The 25,899-nt window shown below is 40.1% G+C and overlaps 1 protein-coding gene across 1 annotated transcript in view; it reads right to left on the bottom strand.

Annotated features, from left to right (window-relative positions):
- CUNH1orf87 (chromosome unknown C1orf87 homolog) overlaps positions 1-25,899 on the bottom strand; it is a 77,584-nt gene that overhangs the window by 6,451 nt on the left and 45,234 nt on the right. The window contains exons 8-11 of the mRNA XM_039238045.1: positions 24,622-24,719; positions 12,698-12,762; positions 4,093-4,172; positions 943-1,156 (exon numbers count right to left, since the gene is read on the bottom strand). Coding sequence (XP_039093976.1) covers positions 943-1,156; positions 4,093-4,172; positions 12,698-12,762; positions 24,622-24,719 — 457 coding nt within the window. The remainder of the gene's footprint in view (positions 1-942; positions 1,157-4,092; positions 4,173-12,697; positions 12,763-24,621; positions 24,720-25,899) is intronic.

Below are 25,899 nucleotides of genomic sequence, written 5' to 3'. Positions count from 1 at the left end.
GTCAAAATCTTGGGGTTCATGGGTTTGAGCCCCACGTCAGGCTCCGTGACGAGAGCTTAGAGCCTGGAGCCTGATTCAGATTCTCTGTCTTCCTCTCTCTGCCCCTCCGCATCATGCTCTGTCTCTCTCTCTCAAAAATAAGTAACATTAAAACAGATTTAAAAAGTTGAATAGAATGATGCAAGGTGCTAGAGCTAAAAAAAAAAAAAAAGAAAAAAAAGGAAGATCGTCTATTGGTGATATTGTAGTACGTCCCCAAATGAAAAAATACAATATATCAAATATGATAATTAAAGAACTCTAGGAGGCCAGATAAAGGTTGGCCTAGATCTGTCATGGGGAAATCATGGGAGTCTCAGAGGAGTAAAGCCTGAGTTCTAACATAAAACATATTTGGGCAGGAGCTTGCTAGGTGGACAAGATGAAGAGTTGGCAAGGGGTAGGGTAGGAAGAAGAGAGGTAGACAGCTCAGACTGTCTGGGCATAGGGTTAGAAAAGGAGCAGCCATGGGAGAAAGTATGGCATGTTTGAGGAAGACAGGCTCTTTCCCTGAGACAGAGTACGATATGCTGAGAGACTAATGAGTTAAAGGAGAAGAGGCTGGTCAGGTGGACAGAACCAGCCTTTGCCTTGCTAAGTAGTTTGGAGCTCAGCCTGTCAGTGGGCAAGCTGAAGACTTTGGTTAGGAAATCTTGGAAACAAGATTGGATTGTGGGTTAGACTCCAGTAGTGGAATGGAGGAGGATCAAAGACACAGAGAAACTGTAAGCAAACTGGTGGTTGATTCATGTCTGGTTCTGACTCATCTTTGAATTTCCCACTTGTGACCCCAGCACCAGTGCACATGGTTTCTATACACACACAGTGAAAGAGAAGGAGGTGTCCATTTCCAGACCAAAACACAAATAGAAAGATGTATCAGCTGTGAGCTTCCCACCTCACCTGTATTACTCAGGTCACACAGGTAGAGGGCATTTTCCAGCTTCCTGAACCTGTCAATCCATGTCTCATATTCTTCAGACTCATTCCTGTTCTTTACCATTGGAGTCATGAAAGGCTGTGAGATTGGCCTGAACTGCAAAGCCTTCAGGGGACCTTTGGGGGCTGAAATCTCAGCAGGAGGGTTTTCTGGTTGCAGCTCCTCTTCTGGAATTTTCTACCAAAACAACACAGGCATCTCACTGGCAATACATTCACCACAAAGAGCTCCTCCAGTCTCTTGGCCAAAGAGGAGGCCACACAGCTAGCAAGATTTATTGCAAGGCCTGGCTGTGTAAAGCCAGAGGATGTGGTTCAAATCCTCAGTGCGATAGGACCATATCTGCCAATTCTTGCTGGATATAAACTACTATGTTGAGTGTTTTGTGTGGGGGGTGGGGTGTGTGTGTGTGTGTGTGTTTAGGAGAAGGGTGAAATCATTACTTAATTCAGGTTGCATTTCTGCTTTACACAAAACAAAGGTTTTTGTAACTGAGGCTTTTCATGATATTCTACTCTGTTTTATACTAACAGGATACACAAGGGGGTGGGCCTCAGGTAATGCCTATTATAATTTCTTGGTGGGAAAACGTCTGCAACATGAGTGTGAGATTGTTGACAAAAAGTGATTGAAACCAGACTGATGTGATCTTAGGCTGCTGGGCTCATTTTAACTAAGCATAAAGCACCTCTGTGGTCTGTCTGTCCTCTTCACTTAACAAAGGAAGCTGCAGCCCAGGGAATAGATGTGACTGACTAAGATCAGACGGTCAGTGGTCAACACAAAACTAGAAGGAGGGTGCAGAGGTCATGTCCAGCTCATTGCGGTGTTCTAACCCTGTGTCCCGCACAAAATAGTGTTGCTTTTAGAACAGTTAGACACATGAGTCCCCGCAGCACCGTGTAAACCATGCTGTCACTCACCATGAAGAGAGTGGACGTCTATTGTTTGATCTGCCCAACCCCACTTTTCCAGGAGTTGCCCATCTTGTCTATCTATATGGCTGTGGAGAGAATTACCATGTGTCTACATACATGGTGCAGGACTGGGCATCTAATGGAAAATGGGCCAGTAAACACACCGCCTGATAAAATCAATGTTAAGAAACAGCTGAAAGTTTTCAAAGGTAAATAAATAGGGTTCTACTCTTTAGAGCCTTGGGCCACTTTAGAAATCTGGTGAACACTTTAGGGGCGCCTGGGTGGCTCAGTCGGTTAAGCGTCCGACTTTCGCTTAGGTCATGATCTCTCGGTTCGTGGGTTCGAGCCCCGCGTCGGGCTCTGTGCTGACCGCCAGCTCAGAGCCTGGAGCCTGTTTCAGTCTGTGACTCCCTCTCTCTCTGACCCTCCCCTGCTCACGCTGTCTCTCTCTCTCTCTCTCTCCTAGAAATAAATAAAAACATAAAAAAAAAAGAAATCTGGTGAACACTTTAGATCATCTTAATCTACCCAGCTAAATGCACATTTGGATAGAGTTTGGTGGATGATTGTAGAGAATTCAAAGAAGTTGTTGGATCGGAGAAGCTGATTTAAAATAACTTTGTATTTCTTCAGACATTTCAATAGCCTCTTTGACCACTAAAAGCAGGGAAAGGGGGAGATTTGTATGGACCTGAATTAGGTTCAACTAAATAAGTAAGGAAGTAAGTAAGAAAGTAAGTAACACATCCTATACTGTTTTAGTCCCATGCTATCAGAATAAAGTCCAAATTCTTTACTTGGCACATAAGACCATCCAAATTCTTGTCCTTGCTTATTTTCTTTCAGCCCTGTGGATGCATCTTTTTCTCTCATCTTTTTCCAGCCACATAAACCCAGAAAAAAAATGAAGCTGTATAATGCCTTTATGTTTTATATATACTATTCCCTCTGTTGTGAAAGCTCTTCTTACCACTCATGCCTTGGCTGGGAGGACTCCTACACATCCTTCAAGACCCAGCTCCTATTTCACTTCTTGTACGAAGCCTTCCCCAAAGCTCAGGCAGATTGAGGGGTGATTCTTTGTAGCTCCTTTATCCATCCTAGCCCTTATTCAGGATATTGTGATTGTTACAGTATCTCTCTCCTCTACCAGAGATCTAGAGCCTGGGCCTGTGAGGTAGTCACTGGTGGATCTTCACGGTCTTGTTAGTGGGTGGCACACCCTTGGGTCTAAAGACATGTTTACTGAATGAATAAGGGAACAAATAAATGATTTTCCCTGGGAAAATAGGAAATTTGCTTTACCAAACTTCTGCTTTAGTTTCACTCTCTAAAAATTGGGGCAGTGAATGCTGCTTATACAGGAATGTGACAAGAATCAGTTATTGCAGAGGGGATGCAGCAAAATCCTCAAACAAGAGGCAAAATAAAAGAGCAAAGTATATTTTTTATAATCTTATTCACAACAGACTTAACACTCAAGGAGAAAAGCATTTGCTGTTGTTTCTTGCGTGGCAAGAGGCTTGCCAAAATGGATACTATTTTCTAAAATATTTCAAAGTGTGAAGTGCATGAAGAGGCCTCCCGTCATTTTAAGATGAATTATGTTCTAATCCGGGCATTTAAAAAAACAACAACAACAGAAAAACTCAGGCTGTTTTGCAATTCTGTCTGCATCTTCTTTTGGCTAAGTGCTGGGAATATTAAAGCGGATTTTAACTGCTTGCCAGTTTGTTTTTTTTTTTTTTTCTTAAATCAAAGAGCCCTATACATTTTAAAATGTGATGTCTGGGGAAAAGGTCACCCTCAGATTCTGGAAGCTGGACTTAAGATGTTAAAATAGGTCTTATAGCCATCTTTTATTTTGATGGCAGTTGGGGGATTGGTCACAAGCTTTGGAAGGACACCTGTAGCCACGCTACAAGTCTGGTTTCTTGGGGCAGATGGCGGGCCCATCACCTTGTGTTGAGAGAGATCTGTGTGCATACCAGCTGGGATGGGAACCAACCCACACTCTCAGAGTTATTCCTCCCTTCTCTGTTGGAGGAGACTCTCAAAGTCAAAGATAGCCTGACATCAAGGTGTTGGGTGGAAATCAAAAACCCAGAAGGGAGGGCCCCACCCAGCATCAGAGAATAGAAGGCCAAGGATCCTTGAAGCCCTTCCCCATGCTCTGCGTAGCCAGGTGCATACCATATGTTCTGTTTGGCCTTGAGACACCTTAGGAACTTCAGCCTGTGTTGTAGTGGCGGAGGTTTCTTTTGCTTTCTTGCCTGAACAAGAAAGAAAACATGGAAGGGGTTAGTTGGGCCTCTTCATTCTAGTACATATGCATATCTATGCAGGCAAAGAGAATGTTGAAGCTCTGCTACCTGGTTGGTACTGTGTTGGATGCTAGGGATCTGCTGGTAGATGAAAGAGATCTGGTGGCTGCCTTGATGGAGCTCACAAAAGGGGAGTAGATGCTAAAAACCTGCTCAACGTTATTATTTAGTTACAAACTACCAGAAACACAACAAAGGAAAATGCGGAAATATTTGAACATACACTGAGGTAGCGGTGGGAATGGTGGAGGATCGGAGAAGGCTCCTTGGAGGAAGGTAACGCTTAAACTGGGGGCCTGAGGGATGAATAGGAGTTTCCAGTAACAGTGATGCTGGCAGTGATGCCGAACAGAGGCCCAGATAAAGAGACAACAGCCTATAGAGCTGCCTTGAGTCAGGAGGGAGTTTACGGCTTGGAGAGTGACAAGGGGCCTCCTTCCACGGTTCTGCCTCTTTACAGAGAAGCAGGAACCTCTGCCCTTCGCTCCATGCAGGTGTGTGAGTGGGTCAGATAAACCCTGTGTCTTTCTTGCCCCTTTCAGTGTTCAGAGGTGCTGTACAGGAAGAGGTTTGGACATCATCCCTAACCCAGGGGGTTCTACTACCCAGATACTACTTGTTCCGGCTGCTGCCTTCCTGAGTAGAAGAAAGTTCCTTAGGATGCAGGAAAAAGACATGGCTCCCTTCTGCTGGCACCCTCTCAGGCTTATTGCACATATCATCCACTCATCACTAGCCACTTCCATCCCACTGGGTGACTTACTCATTTATTTTACAAACCCATGCGACGACCACACAATACACATTTCTGGGAACTTCAGCTTCAATATATATTGCATTACTCAACTGTGCCATTAACAAATACATATTGTTCCTGAGTTGGGCCTCACTACTTTCAATAAAAATGGTTTAATCGATACATTTTGTAGAAAGGCGGAGAGTGGAGGTTTTGGGCTCTGGAGCTGGATGCCTTGGGTTAGAGTCTCAGCTCCTGTCTCTATCAGCTGCATGACCCTGGGCAGGTTACTTGTCGTCACTGTGTCTCAGTCTCCACTTCTGTAAAAGCTGGATAGTGCTGTCCAGGGGTTATTATGAAGATCAAATGGACTAGAAGCTGTAAAGCAAACACCTGGCACATAACAAGTGCCCGATAAATGTTAACTAATAGTGGCACCTGCATGAGGATGCTCATGTAAGGTAACTTACATATCAGATTGAAATGCCTTTTGTTACACCTTTAATATTGTACCTATGAGCCATTATACATCTTCTCCTTCAGTCTCTTGATGAAGATAAGGTGACTTCATAATCTTGGAAGCTCCAGCACCCAGCATTAGAATAAGTACTGGTTAGACTAAATGAATGACCAGGTGCCCTGATTTGGAGCCTTGAAAATGGAGCCACTGACTATATAGTTCTATTTCTCTAATACCTTTTCAGGCCCTATGGGAGGAGAGTTTTTTTCTCTCTTCATTTCTTTTTTTTTTTTTTTTCCTGAGAGATAGACAGACACACACACACACACACACAGACAGAGAGACAGAGAGATTGAGAATCCAAAGCAGGCTCCAGGCTCTGAGCTAGCTGTCAGCACAGAGCCTGATGTGGGGCTTGAACCCATGGACCATGAGATCATGACCTGAGCTGAAGTCGGACGCTTAACCCACTGAGCCACCCAGGTGCCCCTTCTCTTCATTCCTTTATCCCCGCCCCCTATTCCTAACCCAGATGCTAGAGTAAGACTTAATAGATGCTTAATGAGAACCATGATAGCCAGTTAAGGCAGACCCTTTGAGGCAGATCTCATTTAATCTGCTGAAAATTTGCCATGGGAACCCATCATCACCTAGTAGCACTGGCCCCTGCTCGTTTCACCCAGTGTGTGGAAGAAAAGCTTTCTGCTTCCTGCCAGTGAGAAAAGGTTCCAATTTCTCTGAATGACCAAGTTTGAGAGTTAAAAGGATTCTGGAAGCAGTATGTAGCATAAGGGTGGCAAGAAAAACTTTGGTGTCAGACCTGAGTGCTAAACCTGATTCTTCCCTTTACCAGCTGCCAGCTTTCCCATCCTAATGTTGTCCGTTGTGAAAAGGGCATGTTTCTGGCAGTCTGCAATAATACTGTGGCGACTGAAAAAAGTTACTGAGAGAAAATACTTAGCACAGGGAAGATGTTCAGTGCAAGGTATTATTATTTGTTATTGTGTTAGCATTATTATATGGTCTTAAACAAATCTCAGTCCCCCAGAAAAGGAGACTTAGCATTAATTATGATGTGCCAAGCATTTTCCTGGGCACTGTTGGTGTACATCATCCCTTTCAGCATAAGAGCTAGAACCTAGCCTTTGTCCCAGGCCAGTTTCTCTCTTTTGTCTGCACTTCTCAAAGTTACATTAGGAGAAAATACGTGCTAGTCTCCCTGGTCTCTCTTAAGCTTCCCTTTCTCCCTTCTAATACCTATGAGCATATAAGGAGGTAATGGTTTGCACATGTAAAACTGGTTGGAGAAACCCGAGGCAGAGCTCTTTTTTTTTTTTTCTAACGCAGCAGGAAGGATAAATAATAACCATCTGTCTAGTCTGCCAGTTGATGATTTGTACTGGGGGAAATAAGCCAAGCTGGCTTCTAGAGATTTCCAGGTGTTGGAAGGGCCAGATTTTACAGGGCTTCCAGTGGATTCTGATCATCACGCAGCCAGCCCTCCCTGTCCCCCACCCCCCTCCCCAATGACTTGAAATCAGTGATCTTCAGCCCTGGCTGTTAATATGCTACCACTTGGGGAGCTTTAAAAACTACCAGTGCCTGGGCGGCACACCAGACCAATTAAATCAGCATCTTGGGGGGTGAGAACCCAGCTCAGAACGTCTAAAGAATTCCCTAAGTAGTTCTAAAGTGAAGCCACAGGAGAAAACAACTGATTTAAATAAAGACTTCTGGCCTCCTCAGACCTAGTGAATGAAACTTTTATGAGAAGGAAACTAATGTATGTCAAATATCTAAATATATGCCAGACACTTCTCACGTGTTTTCTTACTTAATCTAAAGAATAACCCTGTGAGGTAGAAATTGTCTCCATTTTACCAATGAGGAGACTGAGGCAACACGAGGTTCAGTTTCTTGCTTAAGACAACAGAGGTAGGGTTAGGTCTGGGATTCTAATTCATTCACGCATTCAACAACCATTGTTACATGCTTACTGTGATACAACAATGAATGAGACAATCTTATCAGGGAGTGTGCATTCCAGGGGTGAGGGCACACAGATAGATATGTAGAATAATATCAAGTAGTGATAAGTGCTAGAAATGCCACTGCAGCCAATTATGGGGTGGGGAAGTCTTGGCAGTTGCTATTTAAGGGAGGAAATTCACCAAAGGCCTCTTGAAGTGACATTCAAATAGAGCTCTGAGAAACAAAGGATAAAGGAATGCAAATGTCTGCAGAAAGAGCATTTCCAGAGAAAGCTATCATAAAGGGAAAGGTCACAAGGGAGGGAGGAATGTTTGGTGCACTCAGGCAATAGCTGAGAGGAGAGCCTTGTTGATGCAGGATGAAAAGGGAAGTGGGTCAAGTATTCACAGAACTGAATGGTCTCATGGGCCATGCAGGTGACTGGAATTTATTATTACTATTTTGGCTTCCATCATTCATTTCTTCTCTGGTGATTGTCCCCTTCATTATCCTTTTCTAGTGATAGGAACCATATTTTGCTTTGTGGGCACCTCTCTTCCCCCATCCTAGTGCTGTGGTTTGGTAAGAATGATCCCCCAGTTCCAGCTCCAAGCTTGGTCTCTAGTTAGTTGAAGACTATCATGGCTATCCTAATCACAGCCTTGGTCCAAAGGTGAACATAAAAATCTACTCTAAGCATCTGAGACTAGAGGAGAGATCTGCTACCGTTTCTCAGCTAGTAAAATTCCTCTGGGCAGGATGGGCGGAAAGACAGTGTTGGGAAAGGGATGACCATAGCTGTCATAGCTATTTTGTGATTGCGGAAGAAGTGCCTGGGATAGTTGGGGCACCACCAGGTAGAGCCTAACGATGATGGCAGCACCGTGTACAGCAGAGCAGAGAGCCAGAGAGAAGCCAGATCCTGGATTTTATTATTTAAATGACTAGATCAAAGCATGTCTCTGGTTCTTGCTGCTGTCAGACTTTTCATTTAGATAAACCAAACCTCTGTATTGTCTCAGCCGAGTTGGCTTTTCTGTTCCTTCAATAGAAATAGTTCTAAGTGGGAAGGACTATGGTTTTTTACCCCCCCCATAATAAAAGGGAGGCTAAACTCTTGGTCGTTTTCCTGTGTTGAGTGATAGGTCTTCAAGAAATGTTTGAGGAGATCAATGCACCTTTGAGGCTACTGTCATTCTTCCCGATAGCAGCTTTGCTATATCCCTGCTCTGTGCTTCTGCTTTTTCTTCCTCATCCTCACTCACAGGCTCCACAGTGAAAAGATTCAACTTGGGCATACTTCATTTTTGTGAAATACTATCGTAGATGTCAGTCCATAGCATGTTTAGAGGGGTCTAAGCTCTTCTGTATTTGTCTTCATGGGAGTTCATAGCATTTCTTGGATCTGTGGTTTGAGGTCTGGAAATTTCTCAGTCATAATTGCTTCAAGTATTGCTTCAGCTCTTCTCTTCCCCTATCTTTCTGTGACTTTATTACATATATACTGGATATTTTTGCCACTTCCTATATGTCTCCTATACTTTTTTTGTGCATTCTAGCCTCACTTCTCCTTCATGCTTCAATATGGGTATTTCCTACCTTACTATAATCCAGTTCATTAATCCTCTCTTCAGCTATGCCCAACTATCTGTTCAACTCATTTATTGAGTTTTTAAAATTTAGGTTATATATTACTTACTTCTAGATATTCCATACGATTCCTTTTATAGATTTATTTGCTAAAATTCTCCATCTTATCCATTTTGTTATATATATTAATTACGGTTATTTTAAAATCCATTTCCTGTTTTGTATCATTCCTGATTATTTATAATTGAATCTGGAAATTTTATATGAACAATTCTAAAGATTTTATACGATGTTAACTTCTTCCAAGGGTTTTTTTCTCCTTTGTATATGATATTCAATTTGAATTCCAAATAATAGCTTTCAGAGAAATACTGTTTTGTCTTTTATCTAGTCTTTGTGTTGATCATGCCAATAGATTTGGTCTTACTGTAAAGTAGCCCAGTCTATATCTTAGCATAAGTCACAGATATTAAGTATTTATGTGATAATCATGGGTATATTAAAAAAACAAGTTCATAGGATTCTTGTGGGTTAAAATGAGGTGAAGTTTGTGATATTAAGCAGTATATGTAAAAATAAATCATTTTAACAGGTTATTATAGAATCTTTGAATGAAAACAGGCCCCAGGAATGAGATACATCACAATTCTTCACACCCCAAATGAGTACCTGCCTTTAGTTTCTTAAAATATACCTTCTTTCATAATACTCACCTGTGGAACTAGAAAACTGGCAGAATAAATGCCCCCTTGAGAGTCTAAGAGCATTTATCAGCATAGCTCTAGCAATACAGAACGGGAAGAGATCAAGGCATGAACTTGCTCAGTAAGCAACAGGCCATCACAACACCAATGCAACAATAACACTGCCACAGTCCTGTCCCTCTGCAGAATGCAATATTGCCTAAAAACTTTTGTCAGACTCCCACTTAATCCAGTCAGAGCAGTAGCTCAGGTTTTTATTTCTTTCACATTTGCTGTTCTTTTTGCAAATGAGAAAAACGGGTCCAAGAGAAGTAAAATAAGCATTCGAATAGAAGGTGATTATTTAGTTGTAAAAGTGTGACTTCAACACATATTTTTATACGGTTTTCTATGCTGTATGTTATGGGTTAAATTCTGTCCTCCTAAATTCTTATGTTGAAGCCCTAAATCCTTGTTTCTCAGAATGTGGTTGTATTTGGAGACAGGCCATTTAAAGAGATGATTTAGTTCAATTGAGGCCATTATAATGAAGAAACCAATCTAGCTGGTGTCCTTATAAGACCACAAATTTGGACACATACAGAGACACCAGGGATGTGCATGCACAGAGAAATGACCATGTGAGGATGCAGTGAGAAAGAGGCCATCTGCAAGCCAAAGAGAGAGGCCTCAAACCAACTGAGCTTGCTGACACTGTGACTTTGAACTTTTAGTCTCCAGAACTGTGAGAAAATAAATGTCTATTGTTTAAGCCACTCTAGCAAACTAATGCATCAAATGACCTGGCTTATATTAGAGAGAGAGTGTTTGGTTTAAATATTTGCTGTTGAGGGGTGCCTGGGTGGCTCAGTTGGTTAAGTATCCTACTTTGGCTCAGGTCATGAAGTCACGGTTCAGTTCGTGAGTTCAAGCCCCACACCAGGCTCTGTTCTGACAGCTCAGAGCCTGGGGGCCTGCTTCAGATTATATGTCTCCCTCCCTCTCTGTCCCTCCCTGCTCATACTTTGTCTCTCTCAAAAACTAAACATTAAAAAATGTTAAATATTTGTTGTTATTTTGATGTAATTGTTTTGTCTTTTCAACAAAGATGAGTTCTCTGAAGTTACAGACCTCACCATGAAAAATGAACCCTCACTTGATATCACCCTATTGTCGTCTAGCACATCCCTTCTCTCTCTTTTCTGTAATGCAGGGCAGGGGATCTACAACTCCATTACCCAGATTCCCTGGTCTCCTGGCTTTAGGCTAAATTCCAGCAATGGTAGACACTGGGAGGAAGATTGGAATGTGAGTAGAGTAGAAGTACTCACTTCTTGTTTTTGGAGTTTGTTAGTATCTGTCCAGCATCAGGGGAGAGCTACTGCTATAACGCTTCTCAGCATTCTCAGCACTAATCATATGTGGAAACTCAAAATTCAGATTAACAGCTACAGCACATCCCATTCAGTGGGCCCAGTATTGACCACAAGGTGCTCTGTCACACATCCAAGCACCAGCCTCATTGTAAAGGATTGAGCTTCAAACTATGTGGCATTCCAAGAACCAGCTGTGCGGCACCTCCTTCAAAATTCTTTCTCTAGGTGCTTGACATATTCTTGGAGATCCTAGAATCAGCTACATAGGAGCACTAGCCAGGATTCTGCTAACAGTACCCTTTATCTGTGTTCCTTCAGCCCTCAGGATGATAGCTGCTTCCTACAGCTACTAATTCCTGGGTTCCCTCCACTGTCATGCTTTGAATTGTGTCTCCTAACGCTGGTACCCATTAATGTGGTCTTATTTGGAAATGAAATCTTTTTTATGTAATCAAGTTAAGATGACGTCGTTCTGGATTCGGGAGAACCCTAAATCCAATGAACAGTGATGTCCTTATATGAAAAAGAAGAGGGAGATACAGATAAAGAGACATGAGAGAGACCAAGAGGGAAGAAGCCCAGGTGAAGACAGGCAGAGAGTGGAACTAAGCAACCATAAGCCAAGGAATGCCTGGAGCTACCAGAATCAGGAAGAGGTAAGGAAGGAAAGCTTTCAGCATGGCCCTACTGACACCTTGATTTGAGACTTCTGGTCTCCAGAACTGTGATAGAATAGATTTCTGTTACTGTAAGCCACCCAGTTTGTGGTACCATGTTACGGCAGCCTTAAGGAAATGAATACATGCACCATTTTCTTTTTGCTCCTTGAATCTTCTAATTCTTGTGCACCCAACCCCCAATCCCTTCAAGCTTTCGGTACCTTGTATTTTGAGCCAAAAGGTAATTAGTAAATGGTTGATGGATGTGGTAAATAGAGAAATTGCAACAGCAGATTAATATCAATGCATATTTTTTCACCTGTCATATTTAAAACTTGCTAATTGCTAAATATTTTGTCCAAATTAATCTTTATAATTTCACTTAATAATATGTCTTGGAAATCTTCCTGTATCAAGGCCAGCCATGTTGTTTTACAGCTGCATAGTTTTATCAACTGCATTTACTATAATTTAATTAAATTGTCCCTGGAAGGATTTTTCATCATTCCCATTCTTATTTTTGTTAAAAAAATGTTTTTTTGTTTCCATGTTTAGAAGCATTTACTAAACAATATTGCAAGAGATTTTATTTTATTTTATTTTATTTTATTAATTTAATTATTTTTGTGTGTGAGATGCCAGTGGGATAAGTACCTAGCTGAGGAATTCCTAGATCTAAGGGGTTGTGCAACTGAAATTCTAATAAATAACATCAACTGCTCCCATAAGTGTGCTGTATTCATCTTAAAGGGCTATCACAAGAGACTGTTTCACGATATAATAGAACTTGAAGGGTTATGCCTTTCATGATCCAACTGGCCTAAAAGGATAGCCAGTGAGGCAACTCTGACTTTTACTTTTTCTTTGCTGGTGAGCCATTTACGTTTCTTGAAGCAGTGAGACGAAACCCAACAAGCAAACCCGTACAGTGAAGCTACAGAATCAAGTGTAGCTCTGGGAAACAGGAAGTCACTCAGGGAACTAAATAACCCAACTCACCTGTAGGCAAATCGTGTGGCAAATCAGAGGAAGCTTTACTCAACAGTTCAACAAAATTCTGCCACCTACACAAGAAAATAAAACACACAGTATTGGTGATCAATGTAGCTCTGGAAGAATGTGCAATAAAGGTCAAAGTTTATATTGATAGTGACACTGAGGGAGCCTTTTGATGCCTGTGTCGTTCACGGTGTAATTCAGGACACAGAAATGGCTTCACTTGTCTCTATTAGAAAGGGCTTTAATATAGGGAAGTTAGCGGTTCACAAAATTATCGCAAGAGTCAGTAGAATAGAGGTTGCATCTGCTGTTCGGTAGGCTCAGGCTTTAGTAGGTATAGTCCCGAAACCAGTGAACTGAAGGAAATTCTGACTGATGCCTCAGTTGCCCCTGACTGTGAGACTGGTGACTGGGCCAGTACAAAGTCTGTTTTGGCCACTGGAAAATCTGACGCCTGCCAGGGTCTGGCATTGCTACTACTGCAGAAAAATAAATACTTGAAAGGTCCCTCCCTGCCCCTTCTTGCCTTTCAAATCTCATGCAGTTGCATTTCACTGATGGAACTTAAATCATTTCCAGAACTTTGGTGTCAAATGTTCTTTTGCAGCCTTCCCAAGAATGGGAAGTATTGAAAAACATAGGAGGGGTTAGAAATGGGCGCTGAGTGTGAATAGACAATGTTTAGTGAAATCCCCAACAGAAACTGCATTAAGCAATATATGTGCATCTGACAGACAGAGAGAGTCATTTAAGGCTTGTAAGTACTTTGGAACACTTTGGTAGTGAAAATCACATGTATTTGCTTGCCTAACATCCACCCTCCATTTATACACAAGGATGTTCTTCTCTGGGGTGATAGACTACAATCAATGTCCCATACCCTACCCTAGCCAATGTGGTGACTCACCTTGTCCAATTAATCCCTATTTATTTATCACTTTCTTCATCCCTCCCTACTTTCCTTCTCTCTTCCATTCTCTGTCTCTTTCATTAATTTTTGGTTCTGGGAGAGCCTGGGTGGCTCAGTTGGTTAAACACCCTACTCTTGATCTTGGCTTGGGTCATGATCTCATGGTTGTAAGATAGAGCACCACGGCTGGCTTTGTGCCGGGCATGGAGCCTGCTTAAGATTTTCTCTCTTACTCTCCCTTTGCCCCTGTTCATTCTCTATCTCCTTCTCTGTATCTCTCTCTTTCAAGAAAAATTTGGGGTTTTGGTTTTTCCCAAACTTTTATTTTCCCCCAGTTTTGTGTATAACTCCATATCCTTTCAAAATATTTCCTTTGCTTATGATTGCAAAAGGCACTTTCTGTTGCTAGTAACCAAACTGTTTCTAATAAGAATTTTTACCTCCTCCTTGTCCATCAGAAGTCAAGCAAATATAAAGAGCAAGTTGTGAGATAAAGAAGCCTTGGATTTTCTAGAAGAGGTCTAATTCATGTGATAATAAAATAAAAATGATTCATTAGACACGGAACTGATTTGTTTTGCTTATACCTCATGAAACTTATACATGACATCACAAATCGGAGAAGTTCTTTGGTTCATATAGAAAATATGGCTTCCAGACCTTCCTGTCACTTTGGGCACAAGAATAGATAAGGCATAGGTATGCAGCACCTCAATTCCAGATAAGCTGATGACTATATCAACTGCTGAAGCGCTAGGCAGGGAAAAGAAAGCAGGAGAAGCAGCATTCTAGAGAGGTATCTATAATCATGCAAAGATCTGATATTAGCACAGATCTGCAAGTGAACTACAATAAAAGAAACCCCTGTCTCCTATGCTTGCTGCAGTTCTCTCCTCTTAGGAGGGCCCGGCTTATGCCTATTGCATCTTCTGACCCTTTGAAAAACAGCCACAACACTACAACAACAAAATCCTAGCTCCATTGATGTTTCCACATGATCCAACATTTATTTTTCAGAGCTGCTAGGAGTTATCAAATATGAGATAGGGCATCTGGATCAAATGGCACCAGAAACTCTCCTGTCCCTTCTTGAATAGCGCTAATAGTAAGAGGAAGAGACTGTGAGAAAATTTTGTTAAGTATTGAAACTGGATACCGCCTGATTTAAATGGTGTTTGGATTGATGTGACCAATGAAAATCTTAAGCTCCTTCTAATAAAATATTTTCTTCCTTCCATAGTCTTTACATTACCCTGGAACCTTCGAAGAGCCATTGACAATTTAAATGTGAGAATGGATCCCAGTTACCATTATAGGTACTGTAATTCTTTTTTTTTAATGTTTTTTTAAAATTTATTTATAGGTACTGTAATTCTAATCACAGAGGCGGGTGCCAAACTCCCAAAGCAGAGTCAGAGAGGTCAGGACTGGACAACAAGGTGTGTGAGCCTGTTTTTAGATGCAGGCAGATCTGAGTTAAACTTCTGACTTCCACTGGATTTATTAAGTTCAAATGGCTTTTAGTAAGTGCTCTGAGTACTTCATGTGAATTATCTCATTTAATTTAGACCAACCACTGTCCTATGAAACACGTGAGTTGCCCAAGGACACACTGATCACTGGGGCAGCTGGAATTTAAACTCAGGCTCTTTGACTCCAAATCCTGCACCCTTAACCATTGTACTCTACGGCCTTACATGTGAATGTAATAGAATTTGGTTTCAGTTACATTTTTTTTCTCCTTCGGAATCCCGTGAACATGGCTCCAGTGTCTTCTGATATTTATTATTGCAGAAGTTTGAGGTCAGGCTGATTTGGGTTCATTTAAGATTAATGTTTTCCTTTATTTGCTTTGGTTTAGCTTTCTTTTGTTTTTGGCCTACATCCTTAAATAATTTTCGTCGTCTCTGGAAACACAAAACTTTTGTCAGGATAGACATGGATACATTTTTTTCTTAATTTAGCTTAGTCATACTGAATCCTTTCAATCTGTACACAGAGAGTTTCTTCTTTTTTCCCATCTCTGTGAAGTTTCTTCAGCTGTGGCTTTTGTTGTTAGTTCTTGATCTGTTTTTCTTGTTTCTTCTTCCACAATGCCAAGGCCTCTTAGGTTCAATTTCTGTTCTTATTCATCTATGTCTACTCTCTTCTCTCATTTTCTTTTCTGTTTTTCTTTTCTAGATTCTGTGGAAACCTCTCAAGTTTGACATTATGTATTAGATTTTCTCTGGTGTCAATTTTACTTTTTATTGATTCCTTTTTTTATTTTTAGTAATAATATTTTATTGGAACACAGCCACAGCCATTTGTCATGCGTTGTTTGTGGCTGCCTTCAGGCCATAGTGACATAGCAGAGTAGCAGAAATAGACTGTAGGCCCACAAAGCCTAAAACGTTTGCTATCTGGCCCTTTATAGACAAGGTTTGCTGACCTAACAATGTAATACAAATATCTTAATATCACCAAATATCCGGCAATATTCAGATTTCCTTGGTTGTCTCATATTTTTTATTGAGATATAATTGATATGTAACAATATATTATAATTATTGTTTATAATATATAATATATAATTATAATAAATAATTATTTATAATAATTATAAATAATATATTAGTTTCAGGTGTATGACATAATGGTTCAATATATGTATATGCAGAGAAACGATCACAATTAATCTAGTTAATGTATAGCAACACACATAGTTACAATCTTGATTATCTTTTTTTAACATGTTTATTTATTTTTGAGAGAGAGACAGAGACAGAGTGCAAGCAGGGGAGAGGCAGAGAGAGAGAGAAAGGGAGAAACAGAATCCAAAACAGCTCCAGGCTCTGAGCTGTTAGCAAAGAGCCTGACATGGGGCTTGAACCCACTGGCAGTGAGGTCATGACCTGAGCCTAAGTCAGACACTTAACTGACTGAGCCACCCAGGCGCTCCAGTCCTGGTTACTTCTTAATAATGGCTGTAGAAGCTCCAGTTTCCTTGAAAGTGTACATATTTTACAAAATTCTTTCTAATTTCTTCTGTTCACTTTAGTGCTTTTCTAAAATTCATTTTAATAGCCTTTTAATCTCATTATGCTTATTACTTTCCAATTGGTTTCAATAGAAGACATGCTCCATACAGCCTACAGAGAACGCCCATAGTTCGCTAAATGTTTTCTAGTGTTTAGCGTAAATCATTTTCAAAAGTTTGCTGCTATTTGGAGCCTACCAGATTGCCATTACCTGTCTATGTTCTGCAGGGCTTTTAAAAATTAGACCTCGTGCCGGGGTGGCTCAGTTGCTTAAAAATTAGACCTCATATTTGGGGTTTTCTCTTTATTCACTGTCAAATGAGGAGCTGTTCACATTCTGCACAACCCAGCAGATGAGTTGAATAGTTTTCCCTTGGCCCTATTTACTGCTTATTTAGCCCTGCAGTCAAGGAGGGAGTGATAACCGTCACCGATGGCTGGTGGCCCTTGGCTGGGACCAAGGGCGTGTTTGTCATAATTGACACACTCAGCGTATAGAACTACTGGTGATATCCCTCTCTCTGCTGCAACTCACATGACTTTTATGCCCGGAATTATGCCTCACCAGATGCAGACATCATAGCCATGTTTACTTCCTCCCTCCTTCCTCACCCCAACTTTCTGCTCTTCATTCCCGGGAGTTGTGCCTTCTGCATAGGTACAGCAAAGCAGTCTCTGCAGAAGTGTACATGTGTGTATCCTTGGGTGGGGGAAAAAGGGCAGGAGTGCTCTGGCAGCTATAGAAAGCAGTGCCTGTGTCATTTTGTAGCTGGTGAAGACTTGGGCCTCCAAATCAAGGGGAAGTCTGGTGAAAAGACAAGGGATTTTCTGTCTGTTGTACTTCTCACAGGTAGACAAGGCAAAGTATGGGCACCAACTTGCTGATTTTCCCAGATTCCATTTACTTGTAGTTGGTGGAGATTACTTCTAGATTTTGACAACTAGAGTGCTTATTAGTTTTTGCTACTGGTGTTTTGTTTGGTTTGGCTTTTTTTATTCAATTGGAATTTTAATCATGAATTGTTAAGTGGATGACATTTTATATAATAAGTCTTATATATCAAGAAAATGTAAACAAAAGCCTAAACGCTATTTCATAGAAATAACCTGATACTCTTGATGAAGTTAATTACAGGTGACCTGTTTCTTTGTGAGCTCCATACAGGCTTAAAGCAAAAGTGTGCTGGTGCTGCTTTCCAAACCCGTTACCTTTTGGCACCTTGTGAAATGTATGCTCCAGCCAAAACCAAGTTCTCCAGACTTGATATGCTTTTGCTGGCTTCTTTGTCTTGGCACATACTGCTTTTCCCTCTGAGACACTCTTTCCCTTCTTTTCTCTTGTTAGCCCCTACACGTCCCCCACCAGGCTCAGCTGAGATGTAGTATAGAATAGTGCCAGACTGCCAGCTCTGCTCAGAATGCTAGAATCATAGGTTAAGTCCCATGATCTGAAGCATTTGATCCATTAGAGCCGTGCCCTGAAGGATCCTATTCTCTTCGCCAGCTGAAAGGGTACAAGATATGCTAGAAGGAGGAGGTAGGTAGGCTGTCATAACAAACTGCTGTAGACTAGGGGACTTAACCCACAGACATTTATTTTCTACAGTTGGGGAGGCAAGAAGTCCAAGATCAAGGTGTCAGCAGATTTGACTTCATCCTTAGCTTGGGGTGGGGAGGAGATGGCTGCTTTCTCTCTGCGTCCTCACATGGCCTTTTCTCTGTGTTAGCCCATCCTCAGTGTCTCTGTTTCCAAATTTCCCCTTCTTGTAAGGATACCAACCAGATCGGATTAGGGCCCACACTAATGGCCTCATTTTATTTAATGTAATTGCCTCTTTGAAGGCGTTGTCTCCAAATACAGTCATAGTATAAGGTACCAGAAGTTAGGACTTCAACATACTAGTTTGGGGAGATGTGATTTGGCCTATAATAGAAAACAAAGATTCAAAGAAGCGCATCTTTTAGGACAATTTACTTAAGGTCTATGAACCTCAGTTTACTCATCTGTGAAGTGGGTAAACTCATTGGGCCTTGGAAGTATGAAGTGAGATAAGCCACGTAAAGCATCTGGCTTCACATTAAGTGACACATGCATCAATCCCTTATGCGTTCAAGTCAGGAGATTATTATGGTTACGTTATTTAATTCAGTGACTGGGATGCTCATTCTATTCCACCATCTTCCTTTGTTTTCACCTTCTTGATCATAGACGCTATGTCACATTCTTTTTGCCTTCCAGTTAACAGTGAGAAGCATAGTGCTTCCTTGACCCAGAGGCAATAAATTCTCAAATCCATACAAAAGGATTCTTTTTACATTTGACAGATAAGGAAATTAAGGTTAAGAGAAATTAGTTACTTGCCCAACTGCATTTCAGAGCAAGGATTTCTATCTAGGCAACCCATGTTCTTCCCCAGCTCATGCTGCCTTTCCCCAAGGACAGGGACTGAGGGGTAGAGGAGATGCCATGCCAGTGAGAAGTTACCTCCAAGCCCTGGGCTTCTCTGGGTCATGCCTTCTTCTGGAACCCAAGAGCTTTTGTGTCTGTATCTCAGATACAAGATAGCATCTCAGAGCTTTTGTATCTGCATCTTAGTAGAGATGATAGGAGATACTGATCTCCTCAAATCCAGCCTACGCTCAGCACCAAGCCCAAGGGTGGAGCTGGCCTTGGAACTCAGTCAGTTTGCCTAAACCCCCTGTGCTTGGCCACTATCCTATAAGCTTCTGAGTTTCCTAGACTTGAGGGAGCGTCAGCATAGTGTATTAAGAGTGAAGACTCTGAAGCTGGGGAGGCTGCATTTGACTCAGCCTTATTGATGAATTTGTTTACCAGTTACCTATTGGTTTTAGCTTCTCTTTACCTTCTTTCTTGTTTTGAAAAATAGTAGTCCCTACCTCATGGAGCATTCACTAGGATGAAAAGAACTGATATTTGTAAAGCACTTAGAACATTGCCTAGAATATAGTAAGCCTTATATAAATGTTGGCTATTAATAATAATAATAGGAATTATATTATTAAAAATAATAATTGTTATTTTCACCCCATATAGATACTATTATACAAAATAATAATAATTATTATTATTATCTCCATCCCATATGGATATGGACTTCTGCAAGAGAAGACTGGAATTAATGAACTCTTAAAAGAGAGGTCCGGTTTCCAAAACCCAGCCGATGGGCGGGTTCATAACAGGTCTGTAATTGCTCACTCTCTACCAATTTTTCGATTCCCATTTACAAGTAATTGCTGAATCAAACACCTCATGTTTGCTTTATCTCCTAAAATCCTCTAGTTGTTCCTGGGATTATCAAACCAGTCCTTTTCAACCTAATTGCACTCTCCGTGATGGGCCAGATGTGTATGATAAGTCCTGCTCGTGGCTGCGTCAATTGCTCCACTCTATTTATGCGGCTCCCCGAGCAGCTACATTATTTATCCCCTCCCCCAACACAATTTGGCTTGTGTGCCTGTGTTTTAAACTGGGTTTGAAGCATTTAATTTTGCCAATACAATTTTAGGGTATTAGTTCGCCTCCTGTTCTGTCTCTGCCCTCCTTAATTACCATTTATTGCAAAGTCACACAGACACATTAAATGCTAATTCTGACTTACGTGTTCCTGGCCAAGAGCGAGGATAATAATTTCCATCCGATACAACCTGAACTCATTTTATATAAGGGTGATTCAGAGTAGAGATTTGAAATCGTAATCAAGTCTTTCTCAAAATCGCCTTACCCTAGCAGACATTCACTAATGTCTCTGCTAATTGGTAGGCAAATGGCAAAAAACAAAAATCTCAGTGTTAAACACACACACACACACACACACACACACACAAAACAACAACTTTGTAACATCATTCGTGAAATTGCTCCTCTCATCAGCTCTTGCAACGTGACAGCTTAAGAAGGGAACACAACTCATTTTATTTGGTTAGATGGGGCTAATCCCACATCACCATAATCCCTCCTGATGTTTTATTGATTCTAAAGGACATTTAATCAGGAAGCAGCTCAGCACTAGAATCCTGCTAATTAGCAAGCAGCCACATTCCAAATGGGTTCCCAATTGAACAGCAGATTAATGGACAATATGTATTAAAATAATGATTCGTGCATTCAGCTCCTAAAATGTGTGTCTAAATTGCATCTTTAATCTCTTAAGGATATAGGTTTGCATACAAAGCCCTTAACGGAATGGATTTAATTCAACAGAAGAAGCTTTAGCCAATGGCTGTTTAAGGATGAAACAAGTGTATCACTTATAAATGCAATTCTTCACTGGTTCTCTTGGTTTGATGTCCTTGAACATTCAAAGGTCAAAGACAGGTGAATAAAGAAACCTGTGTGCTTCTCTCATATGCATTTAAAAGAGTGGGGAATTGAGAGTATTGATATACATAGGCTAACCTCATTTGCTCCCCATTCACTCTTACTCTCAAATAGTTGTTTCCTGTAATCTTGGTTCTGGACCCCATCTTTTAATCAAGTATACTATGTACCAGGTATAATGTGAGCTCTGATACTTTCATTTTCTCTATTTATTTTGGTACCTTTTGGGGACTCCCAATTTTAGCTTATTGGTTTTCTATTTGGCTCTTAACCCACTTTTCTGCTCTTGCTGCTTAATCACCTCCCTCCCCCTTACTCAACCACCCCCAAGATCTTAGAGAAGGGAAACTTTCCTGTCCTAATCTGGTCTAGTGGAAATTCATTAGCTAGGCTCAACCTCCTCCCATCATTTATTTATCACTTAAAATGTTCTCATTAACTTTTAGGCTTCTTTGTTTCTCAGTATTGCTCTTATCATCCTGTGATGGCCACGCATTCCATATTACTTATTGTTTCTCTTCCCAATAGAATATAAGCTTCAGGGCACCTGGATGGCTCAGTCAGTTAAGCATCTGACTCTTGATCTTGGCTCAGGTCATGATCTCATGTTTGTGACTTTGAGCCCAGTGTGGGGCTCTGTGCTGACAGTGTGGAGTCTGCTTAGGATTCTCTCTCTTCCTCCCTCTCTCTCTCTGCCCCTCCCCACTCATGTCCTCTCTTACTCTCTCTCAGTTAAAGAAAAAAGAATATAAGCTTCAAGAGGGGGGAGACTCTTTCATTCATGTCCATATTCATAATGATTAGAGTAGCACTTGGTAAACAGTAGGAACTCTATAAATATTTGTTAAATAAATGAATAAATGAATTAATAAAATATTTGCTGTATACTTTCCATGTTCCAAGTACTGGCCTACAAGATGTTGGGAATCTAATGTGAAGGAAACAGTCATTTTCTTGCCAGCATGGATATTATGATCTAGACATTAAAGTAACAAATCACGTAAGTACATAATTACACATAATGATAAATTTTATGGAAAAAAATAGCTGGGAGCTAAGAGAGAGTATAGCACAAGGAAGCTGCTTTTGATGAGGTGGTTAGGAATGGCCTTCTTCAATCTGACCATGAGAGGGACTAGTCACAATTTGTGTATCTGTATGCATCCTTGAGACTATTTTGAGATTCCATCCCTTCCTTAATTCAGTTCAATGTCATAAATACTTAGTGGATTCTAATATGTGCCAGGAAGCGCTGTAAACCCTTAGGATATATCAATGAGTAAAACAAAGATTCTGCCTGCCCCCTGGAACTATAGCTTATAGTCTATCAGAGATTGACTGGTAACAATAAACTTCATACATCAGCAAATCAACTAACGTATTAGAAGTCGATAAGCATGTAGAAGAAAGCAGAAGTAAAGCAGGTTAAGCAGAAGAGGGGTGACAGACTACAACTTTAACTAGGATGTTTAGTGTAGGCCTCACAGACAAGGTGACATTTAAGCAAAAAATAAAATAAAATAAAGGTGAGAGAGTTAGCATGAGGATATCTGAGAAAGAACATTTTAAGTAGAAGATACATTCAGAGGATAGTTGCTAAGGTGGATGTGTGCGTGTGAGGAAGACAAAGAGCACAAGGTAACTGGAACAGAATGAGCAAAGGAAGTTGTAGATGAAGTCAGAGAAGCAAGGCAGGAGCAGATCACGTCAAATCCTTTATAAGGACTTTGATTTTTTTTCCTTTTTCTTTCCTCTGAGTAAAATAAGATTATCTTGCAGTTTCATGAGCAAAACAATGAAATAGATTATTTTAGGTTTTAATAGATCACTGTAGCTGCTGCATTGAGGACAAACTAGGGAGAAACCCAGTTCAGTTAGGAGGCTATTAAAGTAATCCAGGAGAAAGATAACGGTAGCTTGAATGAGGTGCAGTTAAGTAATAATAGAGGTGGTGAGAAGTAATCAGATTCTGGGCGTATTCTGAACATAGAGTTACTTTACTAATTAACTTTCTATGTATTCAGTAATACATACTGAATTACATACTTTATGTAATTATTGATACGGTTGGGTTTAAGTCTCACATCTTGATATTTATTTTCCATTTATCTTATTTGTTTGTTTCCCTTCCCTCTTTTTTTGTCTTTTTTATCATTTAAATATGCTTGTTTCCATTTTACTTTTTAATTAGCATTTTAACTCATTACATTCTTCCTTCAAACAAAATTATACTACTTAATTTTTAGTAGAAGAACCATACTTTTCCGTACATTTTCATTTCCCCCTCCCAGATTTGTATCCTATTGTCAAATGTTGCACTTATGTTATGAATCCCATGGTGTAGTATTCTTATTTTGCTTTAAATAATTAATTATCTTTTCAAGACTTTTTAAATAAAAGATATATTTTTAATTCATCCATACGTTTACTATTTCCAGGGCTTTTACTTTTTTGTGTGTAGATCCAAAATGATCATTTTCCTTCTGCCTGAGGACTTCTTTTAATATTTGTAGTACTGCTCTGATTGTTATGAATTCTCTCATCTCCATCTTATCTTTGTTTTAAAGTCTATTTTATCTGATGTAATTATAGCTACCCAGCTTTCTTTTGGTTCTCATTTGCATAGAACGTCTTTTTCCATCCCTTCACTCTCATTCTGTGCATTGTCTTTACATCTGAACTGAATCTCTTACAGGCAGTATATAGATATGTCTTGTTTCTTTTTAATCTATTCAGTCACTCTGTATCTTTTGATTCAGAATTTAGTCCAATTACATTTAAAGTAATTATGGATAGGTATGTACTTATTGCCATTTTGTTCATTGCCTTCTGGTTATTTTGTAGTTCCTCTGTTCCTTTCTTCTCTTGTTCTTTTCCTTCGTGGTTTAATGACTTTCTTTAATGGTATACTTAGATTCCTTTCTCATTGTCTTTTGTGTATCTACTATAGGTTTTGCTTTGTGGGCACCATGAGGCTTACATATAACAACTTATAATGGTTTGTTTTAAGTTGACTGGTGGAAATATGAACTATTCCCAACCCTGGTACAAGATCTAAAAATTTTTGCTTCTTTCTTTTGTTCTTTATTCCCCCATCTGGCGTTGGGTAATTTCCTCAAATAGATACATTAGCCAGTACTCACATGAAGACTAAAGAGCAACTCTTTAGAAATCTTCAGAGAGGAATCTTTGGATCTCTCTTCTTCACTGCTCTGTACCATGCTTTCTAGCCTTCTTGGCCTTCTTGAACTCTAAATGTCATTCCTTTAACTGAAGAAGAATCTGGGCTCTGGGTTTCCTCTTCTTGTTCAGTAAGCTTAGCTTACCTTATTTATTTTTCCTTCTTCAGGAATTGCTGTCCTGTGCTGTCTGTTGTCAAATGTCTGAGAACTATTGTTGCACATATTTTGTCCAGATTTTTAGTTGTTTAAGGTGGAATGGTAAATCTGATTCTTGATGGTCTATAATAGTTGGAACTTGAAGTTTCCTGTTTTATCTTTCTATGACTGAGAAGCCTCTCTCCTTAATATAAGCAAACATTCCTCAACTATCTTCAAGTGATGAAATTGATAGCTTCACACAAAAAAACGTCTAACGGCAGATCTCAGTATTTGGTGTCCTAATTAAGGACTATGTGAATAAAAAATCAACTTACTTTATTTCACCATAGTAACCCAAATCTTGATGGTTTAGCAATGTTTCCAAAAAACTCAAAGTCAGATATAATCCATGCTTTCCACAGATAGCCCGGACCTGCAGAATAAGAAAGAAATTGGAGTTTCATTATAATGAAATTAAGATTTGAATTTCCTTCCCATAATTAGAACCCATATGATTCTGACAAAGAACTAATACCCAGAGATGCATTATCCCATCAGAATATCACTTAGGACAAGAACATCCAACTGAATGAGCACTAGGTGATGTATGGAATTATTCCATCACTGTATTGTTCACCGGGTACTAAGAGAACACTGTATGTTAAATATACTGTAATAAGATTTTTAAAAATTAAAATAAAAAAATAGCAAATTTTTATTCGGTTGGTGCAGAGTTATTGTTACGGAACCTGGTCTGGATCACCTGGTAGAAGAATCAGGAGACATTCAGATCTTGGAAGGCAGGAGGTTTATTTTACACTAGTGGGCTCAGAGGAGATCACTCTCTCAGAGGCCTGAGACTGGAGGGTAAGCAGAGAGAGAACAATTTATAGTCTGTTACTTCCACATTTCTCATTAGTAGTAATTTAGTGGGACAAGTGGGGTGGGAAGAAGAACCCAGAAGGGGAGTCTTCCATCAGGGATTGGAATTCCCCTATCTTGCCTGTCAGCCATCTTATAACAGATTTTTCCCTATCAGTACCATTCATTATTCAGAAGCCATTGGACTTTGAAAGGTTGGTCTTAAATTTTTGACAGCAATGGAATGGGTGGTTAAGGCCTAGAAATTATATATACTTTTATATAGCTAAGTTGCAAATTTTTTTTGTGTATCTCCTTTGATTTATAAAACAAACTTGATGTATTAGCATGGTCAATATTGTTATCTGCATGTCATATATGACAAAACCAAGACTTAGACTAAGTTGCTTCCTTGATGTTACACAGTTAATAAATGATGGAACTCAGTCTAGAAACCAGATGCCAAACACATTTCTGTTGGATGAATGAATATAGTGTCATTGTAGTTTCCCACGTACTTAATATTTTCCAAGTCTAGCTGAAAAATCAGTTCAGTTCTCAGGTCGGTGAGTGGGTGACACTTAGATTCAAACATATCAGACTTTTAGGGGTAGGATAGCATGTGTTGTGTGTTTAGCATAATGTTTAAATATAGATTTTGGAATGAAACAGGACTCATTTTGGACACCAGATCTGCTGTCTGTGATCTGTGTGACCTTCTATGCCTGGTGTTTTATCTACTAAATAAGACT

This window comes from Hyaena hyaena, unplaced genomic scaffold (assembly GCF_003009895.1).
Source record: "Hyaena hyaena isolate Hyena2069 unplaced genomic scaffold, ASM300989v1 scaffold_5, whole genome shotgun sequence".
In the NCBI taxonomy this organism is placed as follows: domain Eukaryota; kingdom Metazoa; phylum Chordata; class Mammalia; order Carnivora; family Hyaenidae; genus Hyaena; species Hyaena hyaena.
This window is presented reverse-complemented; position numbering and strand designations above follow the sequence as displayed.